This window comes from Papilio polytes, unplaced genomic scaffold (assembly GCF_000836215.1).
Source record: "Papilio polytes unplaced genomic scaffold, Ppol_1.0 DF822289.1, whole genome shotgun sequence".
NCBI classification, from domain to species: domain Eukaryota; kingdom Metazoa; phylum Arthropoda; class Insecta; order Lepidoptera; family Papilionidae; genus Papilio; species Papilio polytes.
This window is the reverse complement of record NW_013526915.1, coordinates 2,773,072-2,794,977: the sequence shown is the minus strand read 5'-3', so window position 1 is coordinate 2,794,977 and position 21,906 is coordinate 2,773,072. Positions and strand designations below refer to the sequence as shown.

General features: G+C 34.1%; 2 protein-coding genes across 2 annotated transcripts in view; one reads left to right on the top strand and one right to left on the bottom strand.

Annotated features, from left to right (window-relative positions):
• Positions 1–4,888: 4,888 nt before the first annotated feature.
• LOC106106196 (transmembrane protease serine 5-like) lies at positions 4,889–5,752 on the top strand. Its single transcript, XM_013286744.1, has one exon. It carries the CDS (start codon positions 4,889–4,891, stop codon positions 5,750–5,752), a length of 864 nt encoding a protein of 287 aa, XP_013142198.1.
• Positions 5,753–8,651: 2,899 nt separating this feature from the next.
• LOC106106235 overlaps positions 8,652–21,906 on the bottom strand; it is a 36,172-nt gene continuing 22,917 nt past the window's right edge. The window contains exons 2-6 of the mRNA XM_013286786.1: positions 14,373–14,581; positions 12,779–12,911; positions 10,666–10,799; positions 10,050–10,242; positions 8,652–9,103 (exon numbers count right to left, since the gene is read on the bottom strand). Of these exons, the coding sequence (XP_013142240.1) occupies positions 8,922–9,103; positions 10,050–10,242; positions 10,666–10,799; positions 12,779–12,911; positions 14,373–14,581 (851 nt within the window). The 3' untranslated portion in view covers positions 8,652–8,921. The remainder of the gene's footprint in view (positions 9,104–10,049; positions 10,243–10,665; positions 10,800–12,778; positions 12,912–14,372; positions 14,582–21,906) is intronic.

Genomic DNA, 21,906 nt, shown 5'->3' with positions numbered 1-21,906 from the left:
CAGGACTTAGTTTAATATACCTCTTTAATGGCATAGGATTTGTTTTTATAAGACCAATATCATTTTTTAAAAATGAACCTTTCCGGAACTTTCGATGAATATACATAGGATGCGGAATCACTAAAACAACATCACTGAATGTGTTCTTATCATTTGGTGAGCTATGAACAGAACCATATCTTATCACTAGTCTTACAGGTTGGAATCCTTTAGGATGAATGTCTAATTCTGTTATGCAGTGAGCCGCTGTGAGCGCCCACGTTGATGATAGAGCAGACGCCGTACATCGATGAGTTTGTGTATCTAATACACTACCATTGGCCAGCTTTATGACATACCTCATTTCAAGGCGGACAACATACGGATATGCTTCTTTGTCTGCGTCTTCTCCTCCATACACTCTCAATGGTTGCTTTTTTCCAGAACATAAACTCGACAGCATGACGAAGATGAGTATGTACATTATATTTTCAATTGAAGCAAACATGTTACTATAAAAATATTCTTTCAACGACTGTTTTGCAGTTTCGTTTTATTTAAAGACATTAAATTTTATCACAATAATTGAATTTATGCGTTTTGAAATTTACATGTAAATTTTATCACAGTTTTGACACCTTCAAATTATTTAAGTACCTACAATACTAGAATTTTTGTTTGCATGAGTCTTATACATAACCATTGTGCAAGTTCCTAAACAAAACAAAACTTTACAACATTCATTGGAAAACAGTATTTTATAGCTACATTTTTGGTTCACTTGAAAACACAATCTTCCTCCTCCTCATCTTTCAATTGAAATTAAAATAAAACAAAATGCTTTCGAAGTATATGCTATTTATTTATTTTAAGCTTAAACATTTTAAAAATATCTAGACGAGTCAGAGACAACATTTTTTTTAAAAAGCGGTGATTGGTGCCTTCCAATTGTTCCACATTCAATGTCTTACATAACTAGCTATCCATTCCACATAAGGACCTACGGGGCAAGTGAATCCAGAGTTATCAATGTTAGTTTCCTGAGTTGGATCTCCACAATACTTATTAACATAACTTGAGGATAAAATTGCAACTATGCCTGAGGGATGAATGACAGGCCCTCCAGAGTCCCCATTACATACAGTAGCGATGCTCCCACATCGATGACCTAAACATAAATGTGGCCCGGATCTCGGTTCCTCCATACATTTAGTTATTAACACCTTAAATATTTGTAACGTTTTTTTAAATTTCAGAGTATCGCCTTTTATTATTTTGTTAGCAGATTTTTTTTTCGTAGTGACCCCAAAACCACCGAATACAGCTTCATGGCCATACATAGTGTTGAAATCAATAGGGCTTAGTTTAATATATCTCTTTAATGGCATAGGATTTGTTTTTATAAGACCAATGTCATTTTTTAAAAATGAACCTTTCCTGGTCTTTCGATGCATGAACATAGGATGCGGAATCACTAAAACCACATCACTGAATGTATTCTTATCGTTTGGTGAGCTATGAACAGAACCAGGGTAAGATTCTAGGGAAAAGAAGTCCAGGAAGGAGAAGAACATCGTGGCTTAAAAATCTTCGCCAATGGTACAACAAAAGTACGCGTTCTATATTTAGAGCTGCTGTGTCCAAACTTCAAGTCGCTGTAATGATTGCCAATCTTCGTTAGGAGACGGCACCAAAAGAAGAAGAAGAACAGAACCATATCTTATCACAAATCTAACAGGTTGGAATCCTTTAGGATGAATGTCTAATTCTGTTATGCAGTGAGCCGCTGTGAGCGCCCACGTTGATGAAAGAGCAGACGCCGTACATCGATGAAAATGTTTATCTATTACACTACCATTGTCCATCTTTATCATATACCTCATTTCAAGGCGAACAACATACGGATATGCTTCTTTTTCTGCGTCTTCTCCTCCATAGACTCTCAATGGTTGTTTTTTGGCAGAACATAAACTCGACGGAATGACGATTAAAAATATGTACATTATGTTTTCAAGTAAACCAAACATGTAACCATAAAATTATTCTTTTCTACGACTGTTTTATTATTTCATTTTATTTAAACACATAAATGTTATCAGGGTAATTCTATTGTATGCGTTTTGAGTATTAGATATTTTATATGATTTTGATGTATTTGATTTCTTGAAATTATACGTACATGACAAGAAAATATGTTGGTAAGTTTCTTTGTTTTACATTACTGTTTAACAAGCTCCAAAATAAGATACATCTATACTAAATACTATATAAATTATACATTATCTATTTATTTATTTATTGGAAAGGTACACCAATTGCATGTTCAAGGTTCACAACCAAATTAATATACCGTATACAATGAAAAACATAGAAGCAGAAGAACATACAGATGACAGGCGTACACAGCGCTCAGCGCTATCTATCTTCTAAATCTATACTATTCTATAAATCTACACACTTCTTTGTTACCTAAGATGTCAGCAATCACGGCATATTTTCGAATAATCCTGTTTTTTAATAAAAAGCCCTACACTTACGTCACGCTTTAGGCTATATATTTTCACGCCGTTAAACTTAGGGGTGAACATTTTGGATAAAAACCCTAATGTAGGAAAGAGACCATAAGTTGTTGCCAACATCAAGGAAGCAAGATTGACATGGTTTGACATCATGTCATGTCATTTTGACATTTGCAATTGATAATTTGACAAATGTGATCAATAAAATGAAATTTTTATAATTTCATGCGGATAAAGTCGAATGGGAACAGCTAATTATTTAATACATGGCCACTGGTAAGATACTTACGATATTAATGGAGAGAACCCGATTTTCGTTAAGATCATGTAATAAAATTAGCTACCTCGTATTTTTCCAAATCTATTCTAAACACATAACTATCATCTATACACGACCAGACAGTCCAACATATAATAATGTTGGACTGTCTGTTTGTAATATCAAATGAAAATTTCCAGATTTCGGGAAAATGATGTATTTGCGTTGCTGATAACTAAAATCGCATTTAAAAATGTTTTGTCTGTCAGTCCACAAGCCGCGTTTGATTTGGGTAATCTCCGAAAAGGTTGGGACGATTTCGACCGAATCCGCGATATAGTAAAATAAAGCAAAGACAACAGTCTATGCAATGGATCAAATATGAATGACGGTTAGCCCAATTAAAATGGAAATGCCTTATCTGGGAAACACATATAATTGCGGCTTGGAATATTTGCATTTTTTTAAATGGATTGAAACTTAATAGAAAATTTAATAATGAATAAATCTCTATTCAGATGTTTTTTTCATAGTAATATTTCATAAAATGAATTTGAAAAAACTTCCGATTAACTTTTTCTGTTTAACATTAAAATAAAAAGAAATTATTCTTGCAATTCCTAGGTAGGCGCTGAATAACTAAAACAACACGAATTAATGTTATTATTATCTTTTAGTAATCTATGAAAAACCAAAGCATTTTATTAACCTACTGTATTTGAATTCTTTACATTGTTTGTCTTTGTTTGTTAAGCAGTGAGCCGCTGTAACCATCCACGTTGATGGCAGCAGACTCTGTGCACAGATGCTGTTGTCCATCAAATACTTCAATGGAAGTGAAGGCTAATGAGACATCTTATTAAAATACCAAATTCCAAGCGAACAACATACGGATAAGCTTCTTGGTCTGCGTCTTCTCCTCCATAGACTCTCAATGGTTGCTTTTGGCAGAACATAAACTCGACAGTATGACGATGATGAGTATGTACATTATGTTTTCAATTGAAGCAAACATGTAACTATAAAATTATTCTTTTCGACGACTATTTTGTTGTTTCATTTTTTTCAATACTAACTTTCGCCCACGACTCCGTCCGCGTAGAATTAAAAAAACAAAAGTGAGTAGCCTATGTGTTCTTCCTTACCCTTTACATCTATACGAAATTTAATCGAAATACGTTCAGCCGTTTAGGCTACATACTCTAACAAACAGCCATCCATCCATCTAAACTTTCGCATTTATAATATTAGTATGTTATGGTAATTCAGTTTTAAAGGTTTCGAGTTTCAAATAATTTATAGTGTATTTGATTTGACCAGATGTTTTTAAGTAATATCCTCGTCGTACCGACTATATGTGGGACAAAACAAGCCACATAATAGGTGTATTTTTTTTGTAAAAGTGCTTAGTGCTCTGGGGAACGTCCACAGCCAAGGTTATATTCAAAAGTAATTCATAAAAATAATTGCTTAAATAGAGAACCCTGCTCCAAGCTATAGATCCTATTTCGTGTTAGTTATTTGGGGTATAACTTCAGAACTGTATAACGTATGCTAGTCGAACTAGATGGTTTCTAATTACTGACATCTAGGGTAAACAAGAAAATCTATACTGTGCTGATTGCGTAACAGAAAGAATTCATAAAATCGGTCCAGTAGTTTTTGAGTTATTTCAATACATACAAAAATACAAATCTTTCCTCTTTATAATATTAGTATAGAGTATAATTCTATAATATTAATATATTCTTTATAATAGAAGAATAGATATACGAGTAGATGAGCGCGCCATTTTTGGTAATCTGTAATTTATAGACTTGGTATTAAAGTGTTGTAACGTTAGAATTATATTATTGTCTAAAAGAATTACTTAGATTATTATTTCGAAAGCATTTTCATAGTGAAAAGGGCACAATTTACTTTACCTGAACGTATTGGCAGTTTCATATTTTGTGACCCGTCTTTACATTGTACTATCGAATTTAAATTTGTTTCACATTCATAAAAAATGCAATAAAAGCTTATCATTTAATGTAACAGGATTTACAAATTCAACAAGTTATTCTTTCAGTTCTAAATAAAAACTTAAGGTTAGGAGCAATTATTCCTAATTTCTTTATCAGTTGCGGAAATGCTTCTTATATTGTTACTATTGACGATTGAATGTTCCGGTAAGAAACAACCATTAAGAGTGATTGGAGGAGAAAACACTGAAGATTATCCTTATGTTGTTCGCTTAGAAGTGCAACATTTAGCAAATTTTACAAACAACAACACTATTCTGGCGAAACATGATCATGTATGTAGTTCAGTTGCACTGTCTTCGACGTGGGCGCTTACAGCCGCGCATTGTTTGAACGATTTGAATTTCTTCTTCATTGGTTATCCTTACACACTCGAGAAGCTGATAGTAAGGCATGGCCACGTTGAACACTCACCCTGGATAGAAGGATCTTTCAGTGACGTAGTATCAATGATTACACATCCTCTATTCTCATATACATTCGACGATTACAACAAAAACCCGATCATAAAGAACGACATAGGTCTGATGAAAACAACGCCCATGGATTTAGAGAACTACATGAAATTGAGCGCTGTAGATTTCTTCTCACTCTACGGACATGAAGCTATTTTTGCTGGTTACGGTTTAATTATGCAAAAGAGTTCATCTGGTAGAACAGAAACACATGATACTTTAGTGCTTAAGAAGCCGTTGCAAATACTTAAAGTATTGATTTCTAGATGTTTGAATAGTGATTTATTGGAGCCTGCGTTGTGTTTAGCATCGAAATGTGGGCAAGTGGCGACGACTTGTCCTGGAGACACCGGTGGACCCCTCATACATCCCTCGGGAATCGTTGGTATATTAGGCATCAGTGATCTATCAATGTATTGTTATGATAAAACAGTTAAGAGACCAGGAGATGTCACTGGTATCGTTGCACCAATTGGCCCTTACATTGAATGGATATACGATCATATGTCTACTTGAATTCTTGTACATTGACACCAAAAATGCTGTCTACTAAAGTGATACAGTCATATTCAAAATAAGAACAGTTTAATTTAATAAAAAGAAGTGATCTATGTAGAATTTACGGACGAGGACTCTTTAAGAGTATAGAAGAAGGTTCTTTTGATAGTTTACTATTAAAGTTTATTTTTATTATTCTTTTATGTTTCCCTCATATTTATAACTATGAATATTGGAATGTATTAATCTAAAAATTACCGTTAAAAACATGATAAGCATTGTTTGGCAACCTCTGAATACGAGTACTATCATGAACGTCAAATTGGTCATATTTCAAGATAAAAAAATAACAAAGCACTGCTTTTCTTATTGAGGTTTTATTTGTTTTTGGTCAAGATTGCATTTCATCAAGTCTATACATAATAAATAATGTTCCAATTCTATTTGGCAAAGTTGTCGTTAGAGTCGTAGTATAAAAGGTTTGAAGTTTGTTTCTAAACGTGTTTGAAAAACTAAGTCATTTAAAAGGTTCAAAATTAAAAATTATATCTATGATCTAAAATAAGGCAAAACGTAATTTTACGTAATTTTATTTACAAAATACATAAAACAAATATGAGAAATGATTGTAGTAAGTTCAGTATTTGTTACGTGCACAACAAACCTTATGAGTGATGCGATAAAAATTGAATTTTTTAATTAAAAATATTGTACAATTGTTTATAAGTTTAATTACATTTCGTTTAAATTTTACCAATCTTTAAATATGTCAATTTTATTGAAACGCAAATTTTTTGGACATTCTTCTACGTCGTTATATTATCTTTTCAGTTTTAACTAAAAATATGAAATTAACATATAAAACGCTATACAAAGTAGTAACGAACTAATTATCTAAACTATTACAACAACAACAACAAAAAATGTATTAAAACAACGCAGTCGTCATTTACACTAAATATCACATGAAATAACTCAATCTGTACACTGTTACCAAATAAGGTACCATAATTAGGATACTAATGATGGTAATTAGGAGACGTGATAAGTCAACTCAGTACAGTACAGTACAGTACAGTACAGTACAGTACAGTACAGTACAGTACACACCACTGTACTTAAATTACCCGAAGGCTTACTTAGTACAGTTTTCAAACATTTTAGTGGCTCAGGAAATACGAGCTTCGTAAACAATTTTAGGTGTAGGGCATCAAAACTGAGGGAGCATTAATACTCATTACAGTCTTTGAGCTGCTAAGATATTTAAAAAGACTTATACACAGAGATTTACAAATATATAGAGTAGGCAAAGATGGAACTTCAATTGAAATATTTTTGACATAAAAAAACACTTGTCAATGTAATTAATTAATATTTAAATAAATAGCAAATATAATTAAATAATATTTAAATGTTTATTTTGATACCTCTGTTAAGTTTAATTTATAGAATACTAAACTTGACAACTGATATAGTACCTTTCAAAGAAATTACGGGTGAAAAAATGTTGTTTACTATGCCAAGTCTATATATCTATTAAATGTCTTTGCTTATACGCAAATTCGAAAACTTACGCTAGCTATTCTAGTGCTGGTATAAAATATGAAATATTTAACAAATCGCGAAATACTTTAACTGAGAAATTACTAACCATGGGAGTCACCAGGAAAGGCCACCTCATGCCATGCTCATGTTGTGTCCTTCAAATCTAGCCTAGGTTATAATCTGGCGACGCCCATAATAGCAACAATAATATAACAAATGGTAACAGTATTTAAAATAAGTTTAAATTTTAACAAATGATTTAATTTTTAAGTGGAGCTAATGAGCTATCTAAGTTTAGTTTGACTTTTTCATGATAACCAAACTTTTTTATTGAATACAGTATTCAATACTAGCATTCACCCAACCTCCATCCGCATGTAAATTTAAAAAAAAAAACAAAAGTGAGTAGATTATATGTCCTTCTAGATTATCCTTTAAGTCTATTTCAAATTTTATTGAGATCCGTTCAGCCGTTTAGGCTATAAACTAAGAAACATCCATCCATCTAAACTTTCGCATTTATATTTATATTTCATATTAATATTATTACGCTTTTGGGTGATATTACATTTGTACGATCTTACGCTTACTTATACATAGTGACTTTTCTTAATAAAAATTTAATACTAATGAATAAATTAAAAATTACTTATTACATATATCTAGTGATCGCATTGAAATCTGTATTACTATAGAACTGCACGCAGTCTTTCTTATGTACACATTTACTTTACTATACATAAAGTTATCCCTCTTAGGGCCTATCCCACCACTAGAGACTTAGATAGCTTAAATGACGTCAGTCAAATAAGGGAACAAAATCCGATATTTTCATCACATATTTTACACGTTGGATTGTTATAAAACAATTCACAATTTGGTGTCCCACCAACATTTATGAGAAAACAGGGATAACTATGACTTTAAAAACAGTCACAGCAGTGTCATTTAGGTATGACTTTTAAATCTTTTTAAATACACTAAATTCGTTCTAATACAGTGTAACCTAGAAAAGCAAGACTTCAAATGTATTTTTTGTTAAAGAGTTTTATTTTTATACGAACAATCCTAACAGTGGTAGAGCCCGCTTTAACATCTTCGCACTGCAGGGTCGGCTCGTCCGCAATACCACGACCACACAAAAGACAGGCGTGGAGTGGAAGCAATTCCGCGTACCGTTTGATGAGTGTGGAGGCCTAATTTTAGTCCCTTTCCCTTTCCACCCTTTTCTTAAGAGGTAAGGATGGGAAGGAAAAAGTGGATTTGACGGTGGAGGAGACGCATAGGAAGGGGAAATGTCCTCTTTATTTGCGTCTCCTCCGTCAATTAAGGGTAAGCAACGCATCTGCAATTGCGGATGTTTATGGGCAGCGGTGGCTTTCCATTTCGGTGGATTCAGGTGGCCGCTTGCTCGTTTGCCACCTTACATTATAAAAAAAAAATCTCCTGAATCCAACAAAATGGTTGAGTGACCGCCCATAGACCGATTACAGAAACATTGCCCAACCTTAATAGTTAGAAGAGTTGCACATAAAGAGGATTTTCTTCCTGTGCTCATTTCTCTCTAATCCAATTTTCTCCCTTACTACGGTCGTGTACTACATATCTCGCTTTTCTAGGTCCAACTGCATTCAAAGTTAATCTAACCAATAGCAGATATCATTGCGTTAATTTCACTTTCTTCGTCGTAGTATTGGAATGCATCATTAGATGCAGTTTCTAATAAATCTTCATAATCTTGACAAATAACCATAGGTAAGAATAACAATAACAATACCAGGAACCAATTAATAAAGCATGAAGTGGCGCTGCTGCTGTGTGTTACTGAAACAGAGAAAATTGAAAACATTACAAAACTTTTCTTAAACATATGACAATATTTCAAACATATTGTAACTAATATATAATACAGGGTCATAAAACCTTATATTAAATTGTAAAGTAACCTTTCTAATTTTATAAGAGGCAAACTAGAGCTCAACTCATGTACGGTCGGCACTGTCTACAACTCTTTTAAAAAAAACTCTATGAGACGTTAATAAATCCCCTTCTGACAGATTAACAGTGGTAATGCCCGCTTTAACATCATAGCACTGCAGGGCCGGCACGCCCGGTGTAATACCACGACCACACTGAAGACAGGCGTGAAATGGAACCAATGCCGTGTTTCGTTTGATGAGTGTGGTGCCGGAGGCCTAATTTAAGTCCCTTTCTCTTTACCACCCTTTTCTTATGAGAGGATGGGAAGGGGACGTGGATTTAACGATGGAGGAGATGCATAGGAGGAGGAAATATCCTTTTTATGTGAGTCTCCTCCTCCGTCGGATAAGGATAGGCGACGCATCTGTAATTGCAGATGTCTATGGGCAGCGGTCGCTTCGCCATTTTGGCGGATTCAGGTGGCCTCTTGCTCGTTTGCCATCTTATGTTATAAAAAAAATAAGGACATTTTGATACAACGTAAGTACTTGGCCCTGGACCACTAGTCCAAAATTTTATTTCTAACATTTCACCATTAACCACGTCACATTAAGGCGTTTATTCAAACTATCCCATAAAGCGAAAAGTATTACTGGTGAATATTACTAGCAATAAAAGTGTGTCTTATTACAGTTAAACAATAATATAATAGTAGACTGAGTATCCACCCTCTAGAATGGCGTGCTATTCTAATGTCTGAATCACATTAACAGCTGTCATAGGGACGGGACGTGACGAATGAGCTAGTTTTGCGCCAATCTAGTGCAGTTATCATCCTAACATTACTTACTTCTCTCCGGTCTAGGACCGTTATTAGGCGCAAAGAAGTCCACGTTTCGCTTTCTCGCGTACACGTCATAGATGGAGGCGCGACACGACAGCCGCATCAGACCGGCGGAGAAGTGCGCCGGAGTCAGTTTCATCTTGACGATAGCTCGCGCCCTATCATGCGACGAAAGCCACGTCGTGCTTAAAGGGCGTAGCTGGAAATCGAAAATAAAAAAGTTAATAACAGTAATTACACAATACTATTTGTTTAATACGACACCAATATCAATGGATGGAAGATAATTGGAGATGAAAAAGTAAAGGGGAAAAGCGCACGGAACAGGATGTTTTTAGTTGCCCCTCCTCTGTCGAATCTATTTGACCTTTCCATTATTTTCTTTTAAAAAAGTATGCAAAGGCAAACGGCACTATTGGGCCTGCAGCATACGCAGTCGCCAAGCGATATGTGGCATTTCTTTAATTTCTTAACTTCTATAGTCGTAGAAATCAAATCAATCCATTCATGCAACAGACTTTTGCTAGCTCTAATTTTTAAACATCTAAGGAAAACTGTATTAGATATTTTGGAAGAGGAAATTACTTGTAATTAACATAGAATTAATAACATTTTTACTAACCGGTTCATCGTTGACAGATATTGTTAGATTTGGTATGGGTTTCGCTGGGCCCGAGGTACAATTCGCTATCAGTTCATCTCCAGGCTTGTATCGGTCCTCGTTAGTCTTCAGTATTGGATCGTAGGGAGGTAAGGCTGGAAATTAATAAACAAACGTTCAATTGCAAAATACAGAAATTTATAGTTTTCTACCTTCCTTTACCATCCCTCCTACCTTTTTATTATCTACTAGCTGTTGCCCGCAACTTCGTCCACGCAATATTAAGATAAAAAGTAGCCTTAAGCGCACGTGTTTATGTTATTAACTGTCAATTTTTTTATTGTTATTATTGATCCTCACCATCGCGACCGTCAGCGAAAAATAGCTAAAATTCAGAAACAAGAATGCCACGTCCTATAGCCATTCCATTTTAAAATTCAGTGTTTTAATAAATAAAAATGTTGTAATCATAATTATAAGAGAATCTCAAATATTTAAAGACGCGAGTCAATAATTCTAAGGACTCTTAAATTATATAAAAAGTTTTGTTCTTTGAAGAATCAAATTTTATAGACACTAGAAAATACGGAGAATATTCGAGAAGCAGTGTTCTCTAGAAAATTCTATTGCCACGCTCGCAGAATACGATGCAGAATATAAATTGATATTGTTTGCTGTCCGTGCTCTATTTTACATTTTACCACTTTCAATTGTAAAACTGTTCAGTTTTACTTTACCCTTAACATATCGAATGTAAGTGAGGGTTTTCACGTTACCACGTGCACAAATATGTTTATCTCCTTTCTTTTAAAGAAAAGAACGAAGAAATTCCTACATAAGTTTTTCCATTGTTGTCCATATGTGATACCCATGATTCCTAGATTAAAATTCTGTTTTCCAATAATTGTAGTCGAATTTAGTCTTCTTAAGCTTTCATTTGTTTGGAAAATGATATATATCTGTGCATATAATAAAATTGGAGAGTCTATTTGTAATATATATTAAAAAAAACTCCAGTTTTCGGGAAAATGATTTATTTGCGTTGCTGATAGCGAAAATCGCATTTAAAAAATGTTTGTCTGTCTGTCCGCAAGGTGTTGTTCCGGGTAATCACCGAAACGGCTGGGCTATTTTCGACTGGACTTTCACTGAAGGGTAGCTGACATAGACGGGCATATTATAGGCTACTTTTTATTATCTTAATATTGCGTTGACGTAGTCGCGGGCAATTGCTAGTTAATAAGTTTTGTATTGTGTATATGTTTATGATGTATTCTCATGATACCTAGTTTAAGCTGCTGTACTTCTAACAATTTATAATCGAATTTATTCATCTTAAATTATAACTTGTTTGGAAAATAATAGAAAAAGTGAGCACTTCATTTAGTTTACAATAGCGTGATTATAAGTGTATATTAAAGCCAAGAGAAAAATATATAAATCGGGTAGCTAAAGTAACGTCCTATTGAGAAGTAAACACTCGTTTCAACGACATGGGTGACGATTTATAGCTCAATACAGAATCAAATTATGACACTAAATCACGCTGTACTAAGATATTGAACTATCGGGAGGCTAGCGTATATCATGCGATGTTTATGCCTTCGTACACGTTAGGAGGGAGCGATAAGCTGAATACAAACTACAGTGAAGTAACGTACAAGAGATTATCGAACTAGAAATACGTGTGCAGTCAACCTAAATAAGAATAAAAAGCGATTACCTTTTCATACTAATTGCAATTTTCGCTTTTAATCTGAATAATATTATAAATGCGATTGTTTAGATGGATGGATGTTTGCTAGAGTCTATAGCTTAAACTGCTGAACGGATCTTGATGAAATTTGGCGTAGATGTAGAGGATAGTCTGGGAGAACATACAGGCTACTTTTGCTTTTGTTTTATAATTATACGAGAAAGAAGTCGCGAGCGAGAGCTAGTAAATTCTATAATGTAAGTACATTTTTCCAAAAATTTACTCGTAATAATAAAATTGTATAATGTTATTTATGAATCATGAATAATGAATGAAGTATCAAATCATAAAAAAGATTTAGATAAAATTCTTACGGAATGTATAATGCGATGGTACTATGAATATCGTAATTAAAAAATTATATAAAGTAACACTTACCAATAACTTCAATAAACTTGGTGTCATTTTTTGTGATGAAACTCGATTCCGATGTAACTTCGCAGCTAAAGTCACCTGATAGTTCATGTTCGAAAATATTCACCATGACATGTGTGCCATTTGACCCGTACAGCTGAAATTTGAGAATACATACTCATTATCTTCATCTTTCTCCTTATCCTACTCCCGTAGGGTCGGCGCAACAGGTTTTGTCTTGCATAACTCTATCATACGTCATCTCAGTCATTACTCCCTTTTCGATCATGTCACCTTCACGGAATCCATCCATCTCTTCTACGTCTACCTCTACCGATGTACCCTTCCACACTCATAGCTAACGTTCATCTATACTATTATGATAAAGCGTAAACACACACTTCTTTGTGGCCTAAGATGTTAGCAATTACAGCATATTTTTGAATAATTCTTATTGTAATAAAAAATCCTACACTTACGTCATGCTTTAGACTATGTATTTTCACGCCATTAAACATAAGGGGTTAATATTTTTGGATAAAAACCCTAATGTGGGAAAGAGACCATAAGTTGCTGCCAACATCAAGAAAGCAAAATTGCCATAGTAAGGTAATTGGTATTTTGACATTTGTCAATGATTATTTGACACATGTAAACTATAAAATAACATTTTTATAAGTTGATGCGGGTGAAGTCGCAGGGGAACAGCTAGTACTGTATAAATGAGAAAGATATACACAAAATAACTGAGTCTTCGAGTTTAGCAAAGGTTAGGTTAGAGTACATGATTACCGAACTCAAAGTATGTTTATGGTTAAGGTTTTATTTAAAGAAATATTTACACATCAGTATATACAACTCTTACTAACCCTACATAAAAAGGTCCTCAATTGACTAATTAAATACTTTAAGGGTATTGTAAACTTTTCTGTTCATTCTTTCCAACAATCTGCGATTATTACAAATGCCTATGTTTCGGATTTTGTAATGGACATTTGTTCGTCTCCCAAAACGAAGACTTAAGATAGAAGACTTTTGTAAAAAAGATGAATCTATTTTATATTTCCTGAACATGCTAGATTTTACAATATCTATATATTAATTAAATCAGATACAAAACGAAACACAGGAATCGTAGTACGGAATTCTTTGAACGAAATCCAATCCAATATGAATTTCGAATTCCATGCATCAGGTACGCTTCGACAATTTTTCTTCATATTGAAACCAGCCGTTACGACTGAATTACGATTCGAACATGTTACCTTTTCATATAAAAACAGATGTATTTGATAGAATTCTCTCTTGTGGCATATTTTCCAATATTTATTTCTTACATTCCACAGGACATAGGAAGAGTTTGATGGATTCTAGAGGATTGGCTTCATTTTAACGTATGATAATAATAAAAGAAACCGAAGTGAAAATCAAAGGCACTCTATTAACAATATCCTGATAAGCCTCGACTTCTCTGCAATTGTCTCGACAGTGACTTAGGGGAGTAAGACATATATTTTTTTTATGTGACGCCTTTCTCACCTTCCTCATTAGTAGATACGTGATGTTCGCTACTCCTTATTCTGACATTTTTATTAAGATACTCTTTATAATTACTTACCTTGACTGACAATCCTCGTAAACCAAACTGTTTAAAGGGATGTTCATCTCTTGGTGTGTATCGAAAGAACTCGTGGGTCCCTCGGCTCCATTTCACAGTGTACACCTCTTCGTCTTTTATATTTCTTGAACATATTAGCATGACTGGAATATCCCTGATGACTACTGGTGGGTCAACTGTCAGCTCTACGTGCAAATTACTGGTTACAGCTGGAAAAGATAAAAAAACCTTTACTTTTTGCAATCTGTTAAATCTTTTCCGCCGTCTTCTAAAATGACTTCAATTTTTAATAATTACTTTACTTCTAGACTGACATGTGAATTATAAACTCCATTATGACTAAATTTATTCAAATAGTTCTCCTCCTTCTAAATAATAAAATTAAAATATTTTTACCAAGATTTTAATTTTCATTTTCGTCAATAGTGAGCCACAGTTATACAAAAGGAGGTCAAGGGGTAAATATTCGTTTTATAGTGATTTTAAAATCACAAATTAATAGACCTTGGAGACCGTTACGATCGATATTTGGACCTGAGCTTCAAGTACCCTTCATAGAAGTATTTCTACCTCTTGACCGTCATACTAAAAGTACGCGGAACCCGTTTAGTTCAAATATACTTTTAACCTGAAACAAATATCTAGACAAGAAAACAAAAGTAGTACTCGTGTGAAAGTTTTTTACCATCGCTAAAACTAATTAAACGCACAGGGGGCACTTCGTAGGTACAGCTCTTCTAAGAATCGGCAAGCCGATGTACTTTTCCATACATTTCTATCTGACGTCATATCTGAACACCCTTCTCTAGCGTATCCTCTTTAACTCAATCCATTCATACTTTCTTCGGTCTTCCTCTATATCTACCCACAATCACATTAATTACCATACCAGTACCACCAGTAAGAAGTATATAGTAATTCGTAGTTACATAAAACACCACATTAAGTGCTCAGTGAATGATCTTTGTCGACACATTTGTTTGAATAAAATCATCAAACAAAGCGGTTACCACGTTTAAAAAAGATTCACTAAATTAATATAAACAACTGTTATTTTGTAAAATAATGTTACATTTTTGAATACTTTATCGTATTCTGATTATGCTACGAGTGTACCCGTGATCCTCATACGCTTGGGACATCTGAAGTGCCCTGATAAACATTACTCTACGTCCAAAGCATGAAATAAGCTTTTCGAATTCAATCGATGTAGACGAATGGAAATATCTAAGATGGTAATTTATATTCAGGCAAGGAAATGTATTTCATTCTAAAGCTACACGCTTTCGAAGATGGCGTATGTTTTCACGCTTTTCTTCTGAAACATGAAAAGAATTTTTCTTTGAAAAATATCCGGAGCTCATTTAGGTAATGAATATTGAATATTTGAATCTTTTGCTTTTAACACCCGACGCTATAAATATATAAATTATTGAATAAATTACGAACAAGTCGAAATAGATCTGGCTCGAAGGACCAACGATTATTCGATTGCTGATATGTTAAAAAGTTTTTCTGTGTTCGTCTCACGTAAAAAAGAAAAATAACATTCGCATACAGCGCGATCTGGCCACCCGAGGTCGGTATTACGGTAACCATAACGGCAGATTAGTGAAACGACATTTAAACCTTAAATAACAATGCGAAGTGTTTGTAATTCGTTTCAGAATACGGTCATGAAATATAAAATATAAAGTATTCACGGTTTATTACATTTTAAGGACCAGCAAAGTTTAATTAAAAATTTATTGACGGTTTTGGATTTGTCATTACAACCGACGTCCTATTAAGACCTACTATTTTAACTTACGATGTCTGTAAAAAATATTGTGATACTGCAATATATCGAAACAAAAAAAATATCAACAAGGCTGTTTTAATTAAGAGCGAACAAGCTCTTACAGAGTTGTAAAAAGGAAATCCGAGAAAATGTAAGGAAACGCGGAAAATGGTGAATTATAGAGCCAATTACCGTCGCACCATAAAACTGTAGCGATAAAGGTTCCTTAACCTGGATAATGCTTAAATTACAGACAAGAAAAAGGAGTATGTAAAATAAGTATTTTGTACAATTTCTCAGTAACAACTTTTAAGAAAGACTATTTTTAGATTAATATCGTTACACACCTTCAGTATTAACTGGACGTCGAACGGTACAATTCTAACTGGTTAGTTCATACTAATCGTGTATAGCAAGCTTTACTATTTCTTCCTAATTTAATATCACGTCATTCAGTGACACTGCAGGAAAAATTTATGATGTTTATTTTGGCTATCAGATTTTCTTGATTGTAATGCGTTATTTACGAAAATATCTTGATGACAAAGTGCCACAGTCCAAGCATATTTGAACACCTGAAAAAAAATCTATTTATGTACTAACATTTTGTTTAAAAAAATATCAAGGGATTTAATGTTTAATGTTTAAAGACTTTTATTCCCAAAAAGACATGTAGTCACTTACATGAGGATTTACATTTACAATATGTTGATTGTCGCCTATGTTCTTTTTACATAAATTTTGTACAATTTTTTAATATATGTTTTGTTAACATTAATTTAAACATATTAAGTGAATCCGCATTTTTAATGGAGGATGGTAAGCTGTTATAAAGTTGTGCTCCTTCGAAATTGATATTTTTTACGCCATAGTTGCTTCGTACTTTGGGCAGAACAAGTAAACTTGCTCTCCGGTTACTACGTTTATTAATATGCGATATTTTTGCAAAAGATATGTTAGTGTTAATTTCCTCTTATCTGTAAAAATACGAAGTAGTAAAAGTACATGGGAAAGTTTGTATGAATGTTACTAATAAATCCAGAACGACTAAACAGATCGGAATGTTTGGAACAAAAATAGATTGCAGTCAAGAGTACATAAATAATTATATAGTTTATAATACCACGCGCGTCGCAAGCAACAATTAGTCTTGTGTGAACTGAAGGCACGCCTTTCTTTACAATAAAATGTTTTTGGTTTTATTTTCTTGAGAAAGAGTAGGATAGCAATATTTTGTACGAGTGTTTTGAAACTCTTCAATAATAACTAATCCTAGTATTTAGTACACGTAGCACTCGCATGGGCATTGATTGCTCTAAAGACGCGCTCTGACGTGACGCGGTTTAAAATGATATTCCTAGAATTGACCGGAAGATTCTATTAAAATATCAGTTTGTTAGAAGCTATACCACAAAAATAACAAGGGAATGTAAGCGAGCGTAAACTTGCGGCGAATTTTTGTACATAGAATAAAAAATAGCAATCTTTTTTTTACGAATAAAATAATTTAATTTTATAAGGCGCTTTACATTAACTGCTTTAAACGTTTGTTCCTTATGTTTATGGTATTTATTATTGAATCTCATTTTATATCATAATGTAATAGTAAGTAACATCGCAATGTACTCGTAGGGTAAGTTATCTGCAATAAAATTTATGCCTTTGAGACGGAAATGTTCTGAAAAATATTGCAGCACGCCCACTGCATAAAATGAATCTCTCAAATTCACACGATATAGAAATGCTTGAATGAGAAATTTGCATTCGGAATATACATATTACTATAAAGTATTTCTATTGTTCCGCTTTAAAATTTTCAATTTAAACTTATTTACGAGATTTTAAAAATAAATGTTTACTTGTTTATTTCTATCTGTAGGGTAAATCACTGTACTGTATTATAAAATAAAAACAATATATATTTTTATAAAGAAAATATAATTGCGATGTTTTATAAGATTTCTGTAATTTGTGCTGCAAATATAAAATCACTTTCAAGGTAATATCGACTCAAATGCTGTACTACAAAGGACTGATTTTAAATAAATAAAAATCCTTTCAATTTGTGTCTAGAAAAAGCACATGATACATTTTTAAGACATTATCTAAATTAGAAATCTCGTCGCAATTTTTAATTAACAATTTGAATTTAGAACACAAATAAAACAAAAAAGAATCCATTATGAGAATTTGAAAAGCGAAAGCATGCCGGTATGCCTCGTCCAGATGCATTTTTAATTGAATTTCACGCAAACAACGGAAACCGGTTTTCCAGGTTTTTGTTACAGGAAACCGGAGGAAATTCTTTTAATTATGTTCCGAAGTGGTGACGTCAGAATGAAATGCCTTTATAACAAAATTCCAACACGAGACAAACTAAAAGAGATTACGGAGATTCATGTCGATTTAAGCAGAGATCTTTAACCTTTTTTTAGAAGATTTCCTTTCAAAATTAACTGGATTCAGTAAACTCTAAATACAATTTTATTTTCATCTTGTGAACGTTTTTATTTCCTATCACTGGGGTTCCGTGGATGTCGGGATTTATCTGAACCACTGCTTTTTTTATAATATAAGGTGGCAAACGAGTAAGCGGCCACCTGAATCCACCAAAATGGAAAGCGAACGCTGCCCATAAACATCCGCAATTGCAGATGCGCTGCCTACCCTTATCCGTCGGCGGAGAAGACGCACATAAAGAGGACACTTCCCCCTCCTATGCATCTCCTCCACCGTGAAATCCACTGCCCCTTCCCATCCTCTCCTTACAAGAAAAGGGTGGTAAAGAGAAAGGGACTTAAATTAGGCCTCCGACACTACACTCATCAGACGAAATACGGAATTGCTTCCACTTCCCACCTGTCTTCTGTGTGGTCGTGGTATTACACCGGGCGTGCCAGCCCATTCGGGCTAAGATGTTAAAGCGGGCACTACCACTGAGAGCAAGTTGTGAGCAGTTTTCAAGCCACAAAAATAAAAAATAAAATCAATCATTCAATAGCTTTTAAAAGGCTATAGAAAGAAAATAATTTCGGTCAATTCATCTTGATATTGTCGCAGGCATACAATAGGGGAAATTCTATTTTCTGCTACATTACTCGCTTCGATCACGATGCCGTTCTAATAGCCTTGTTCTGTCGTAATGTGCAACCATCGGTTATATGTACTATGCACTTCTTTAGTAAAATGTTCACGATCCCTGTTTTACGTCGTTTGAAATTTTGCGCTCTGTTGAATGACTTGAATGTAGAATTTATTCGTTTTAAATGACCATAGATAATGCATGAATTAGAGTAAAATGTTATTTAATTTTGAAAGGTCGTATCATGACCATAAAGAAACAAAAATCTACACTAATATTATGAAAAGGAAAGATTTGTATTTTTACAGATTTGTATGTAATGAAATAACTCAACAGGACTGGATGGTTTCCGAAATTCTTGCATCGTTAAAAGGTACGTTCAGTCAGTAACATAGACTATTTTTTTACTATTGTTTTTTATTTGACGCGGACGAAATCGCGAGCAACCGCTAGTGAACAAAAGTCAAAAGTACTTTGAAGAAGATCAAACAGAGATCTTATGATGGCCATTCCCGTAGGCTGTAGGTGATAGCTAGTTGGTCTTAGATCGCAAAAGTAAACATATTTATAATTTCCGTACGCATGACAACCTATTCACAAATTTATGAGTATCAAGGCGGTTAATCATATTTAGATTGAAGTGTTTTACTAGGCATTTATTTGCAATAACGTCAATATTACAGGTATCGAAAGCATAAGTTAGTAATTTAACTTTGGTAAACTTTGTTTCTAGCTAAAAGTTCAACGCCAGCGGAGCAGGTCGAGTAGTTATAATTGTTGGTTTGTTGCAAAGTACGAAAGCATTGCGAATTGAGTGATGTATTTATATGCGGTAAAAACGAGCGTAAACAGTATAGAATTAAAAGTACAGGAATAATTTGAACGCGTTTTTATTCTGATATCCCGAATTCCGCAAAATATCACAGTTACTGTTGCCCGTAAAATTAACCTAAACTTACCTAAACTTCATATATTAAACAAGTAGTAAAGGCTTGAAGGCTTGAAGACATTGCATTTGAGACTACGACACATTTCAATCATCATCAACTTGCCCTTATCCCTTACGGAGGGTCGGCACAGTATGTACTGCTCTTCCATACATCTCTATCAGCCGTCATATCTGAATCCACTCCTTTCTAAAGCATATCCTCTATCACACAATCCATCGATACTTTTTTCGGTCTTCCTCTTCCTTTGTAGCCATTCATTCATTCTTAATACTTTCAGGTTTATGTCCCCATCGTCGCATAACATGTCCATACCACGCTAACCATACCACGACACATTTCAATGCATACAATAATTTCACGTAATCTTAATTAGTGTTTAAAATTGTTTTAACTAGCTAATTGATATTAAAAGAATTATTTTAGATCACATAAATCTATTTTTTATTATAATTGCGATTTGTATGGATGTATCATCATCATCATCATCACCAGCTCACCGTATGTCCCCACCGAGGGGCTCGGAGTCTACCCTAATATGGGGTGACTAGGCCATAGTCAACCACGCTGGCCAAGCGAGGGTTGGCTGACTGGTATGGATGTACATTTGTTACTATTACTCTCCAAAATGTGTTAACAAATCTTATGTAGAACATAGGGAAGATACCATAGGGCATTTACTAAGTTTTTTTTTTTAAAGCCAGTGAAATATAAATCTTTAATTGGATTTCTAGTAGGCTCAGTCTTTGCTCTGATACATTTAAAATAAAAAAGTTATTAAACACAAGTTTTATATTACAACTCCACATAAAGTTAAAAAAAAAAAAAAAAACAAAAGTAATAATTTTCTCATCTATGCCAAATTACATTTTGAAACATAATACAACGCAGCTTATATGTAGATGTTTTTTTTTTATTTTTTATACAAAAAGGTGGCAAACGAGCAAGCGACCACCTAAATCCGCAAAAATGGTAAAGCGACCGCTGCCCATAGACATCCGCAATTGTAGATGCGTTGCCTACCCTAAATCGATGAAGGAGGAGAAGCACATAAAAAGGATCTTTCCCCATCCTATGCGTCTCCTCCACCGTCAAATCCACTTTCCCATCAATCCTTCTCTTAAAGAAAAAGGTGGGATGGGAAAGCGACTAAAATTGGGCCTCCGGCACCACACTCATCAGACGAAACGCGAAATTGCTTCCACTTCACGCCTGTTTTCTGTGTGGTCGTGGTATTACACTGGGCGAGCTGACCCATTCGTGCGAAGTTGTTAAAGCGGGCTCTACCACTGTTAAAATGTGTCTGTATGAAAATGTCGGTAAGTGATACAAGACTAGTTTCTTTTTATTATTACCTTTTCGTTTGCACTCACTCCTATCTAATTATTTATTTGTTGGAAGAGTTTGTCTAAAGAGACATTGCAAAGGCAATGAGCAAGGAAATTTCTTAAGAACACTGCGAATTCCCGCGACTGCAAATACACGCGGAAAAACATTACCGTCCTAAATCAGTCGGATAAAAAAGTAAATTATAAAGATATTCACATAAGACAGTATATGTACATCGTAAGACGTTAATCACGGAATTTCTTATGGCTTGGAAACAATGTCGTTTCATACCCCGAATACGGGCTTGCGTAAGTCGATATCAGAAAAAAAAATAGGCCAAGAGAACACGATACTGGGATCGACTCGTCTAATATACCAGAAAATGAAACTTCCCTC

Excerpts from the sequence above, each read along its gene's own strand:
- LOC106106196 (XM_013286744.1), top strand. The coding sequence starts at position 4,889 with ATGCTTCTTATATTGTTACTATTGACGATTGAATGTTCCGGTAAGAAA.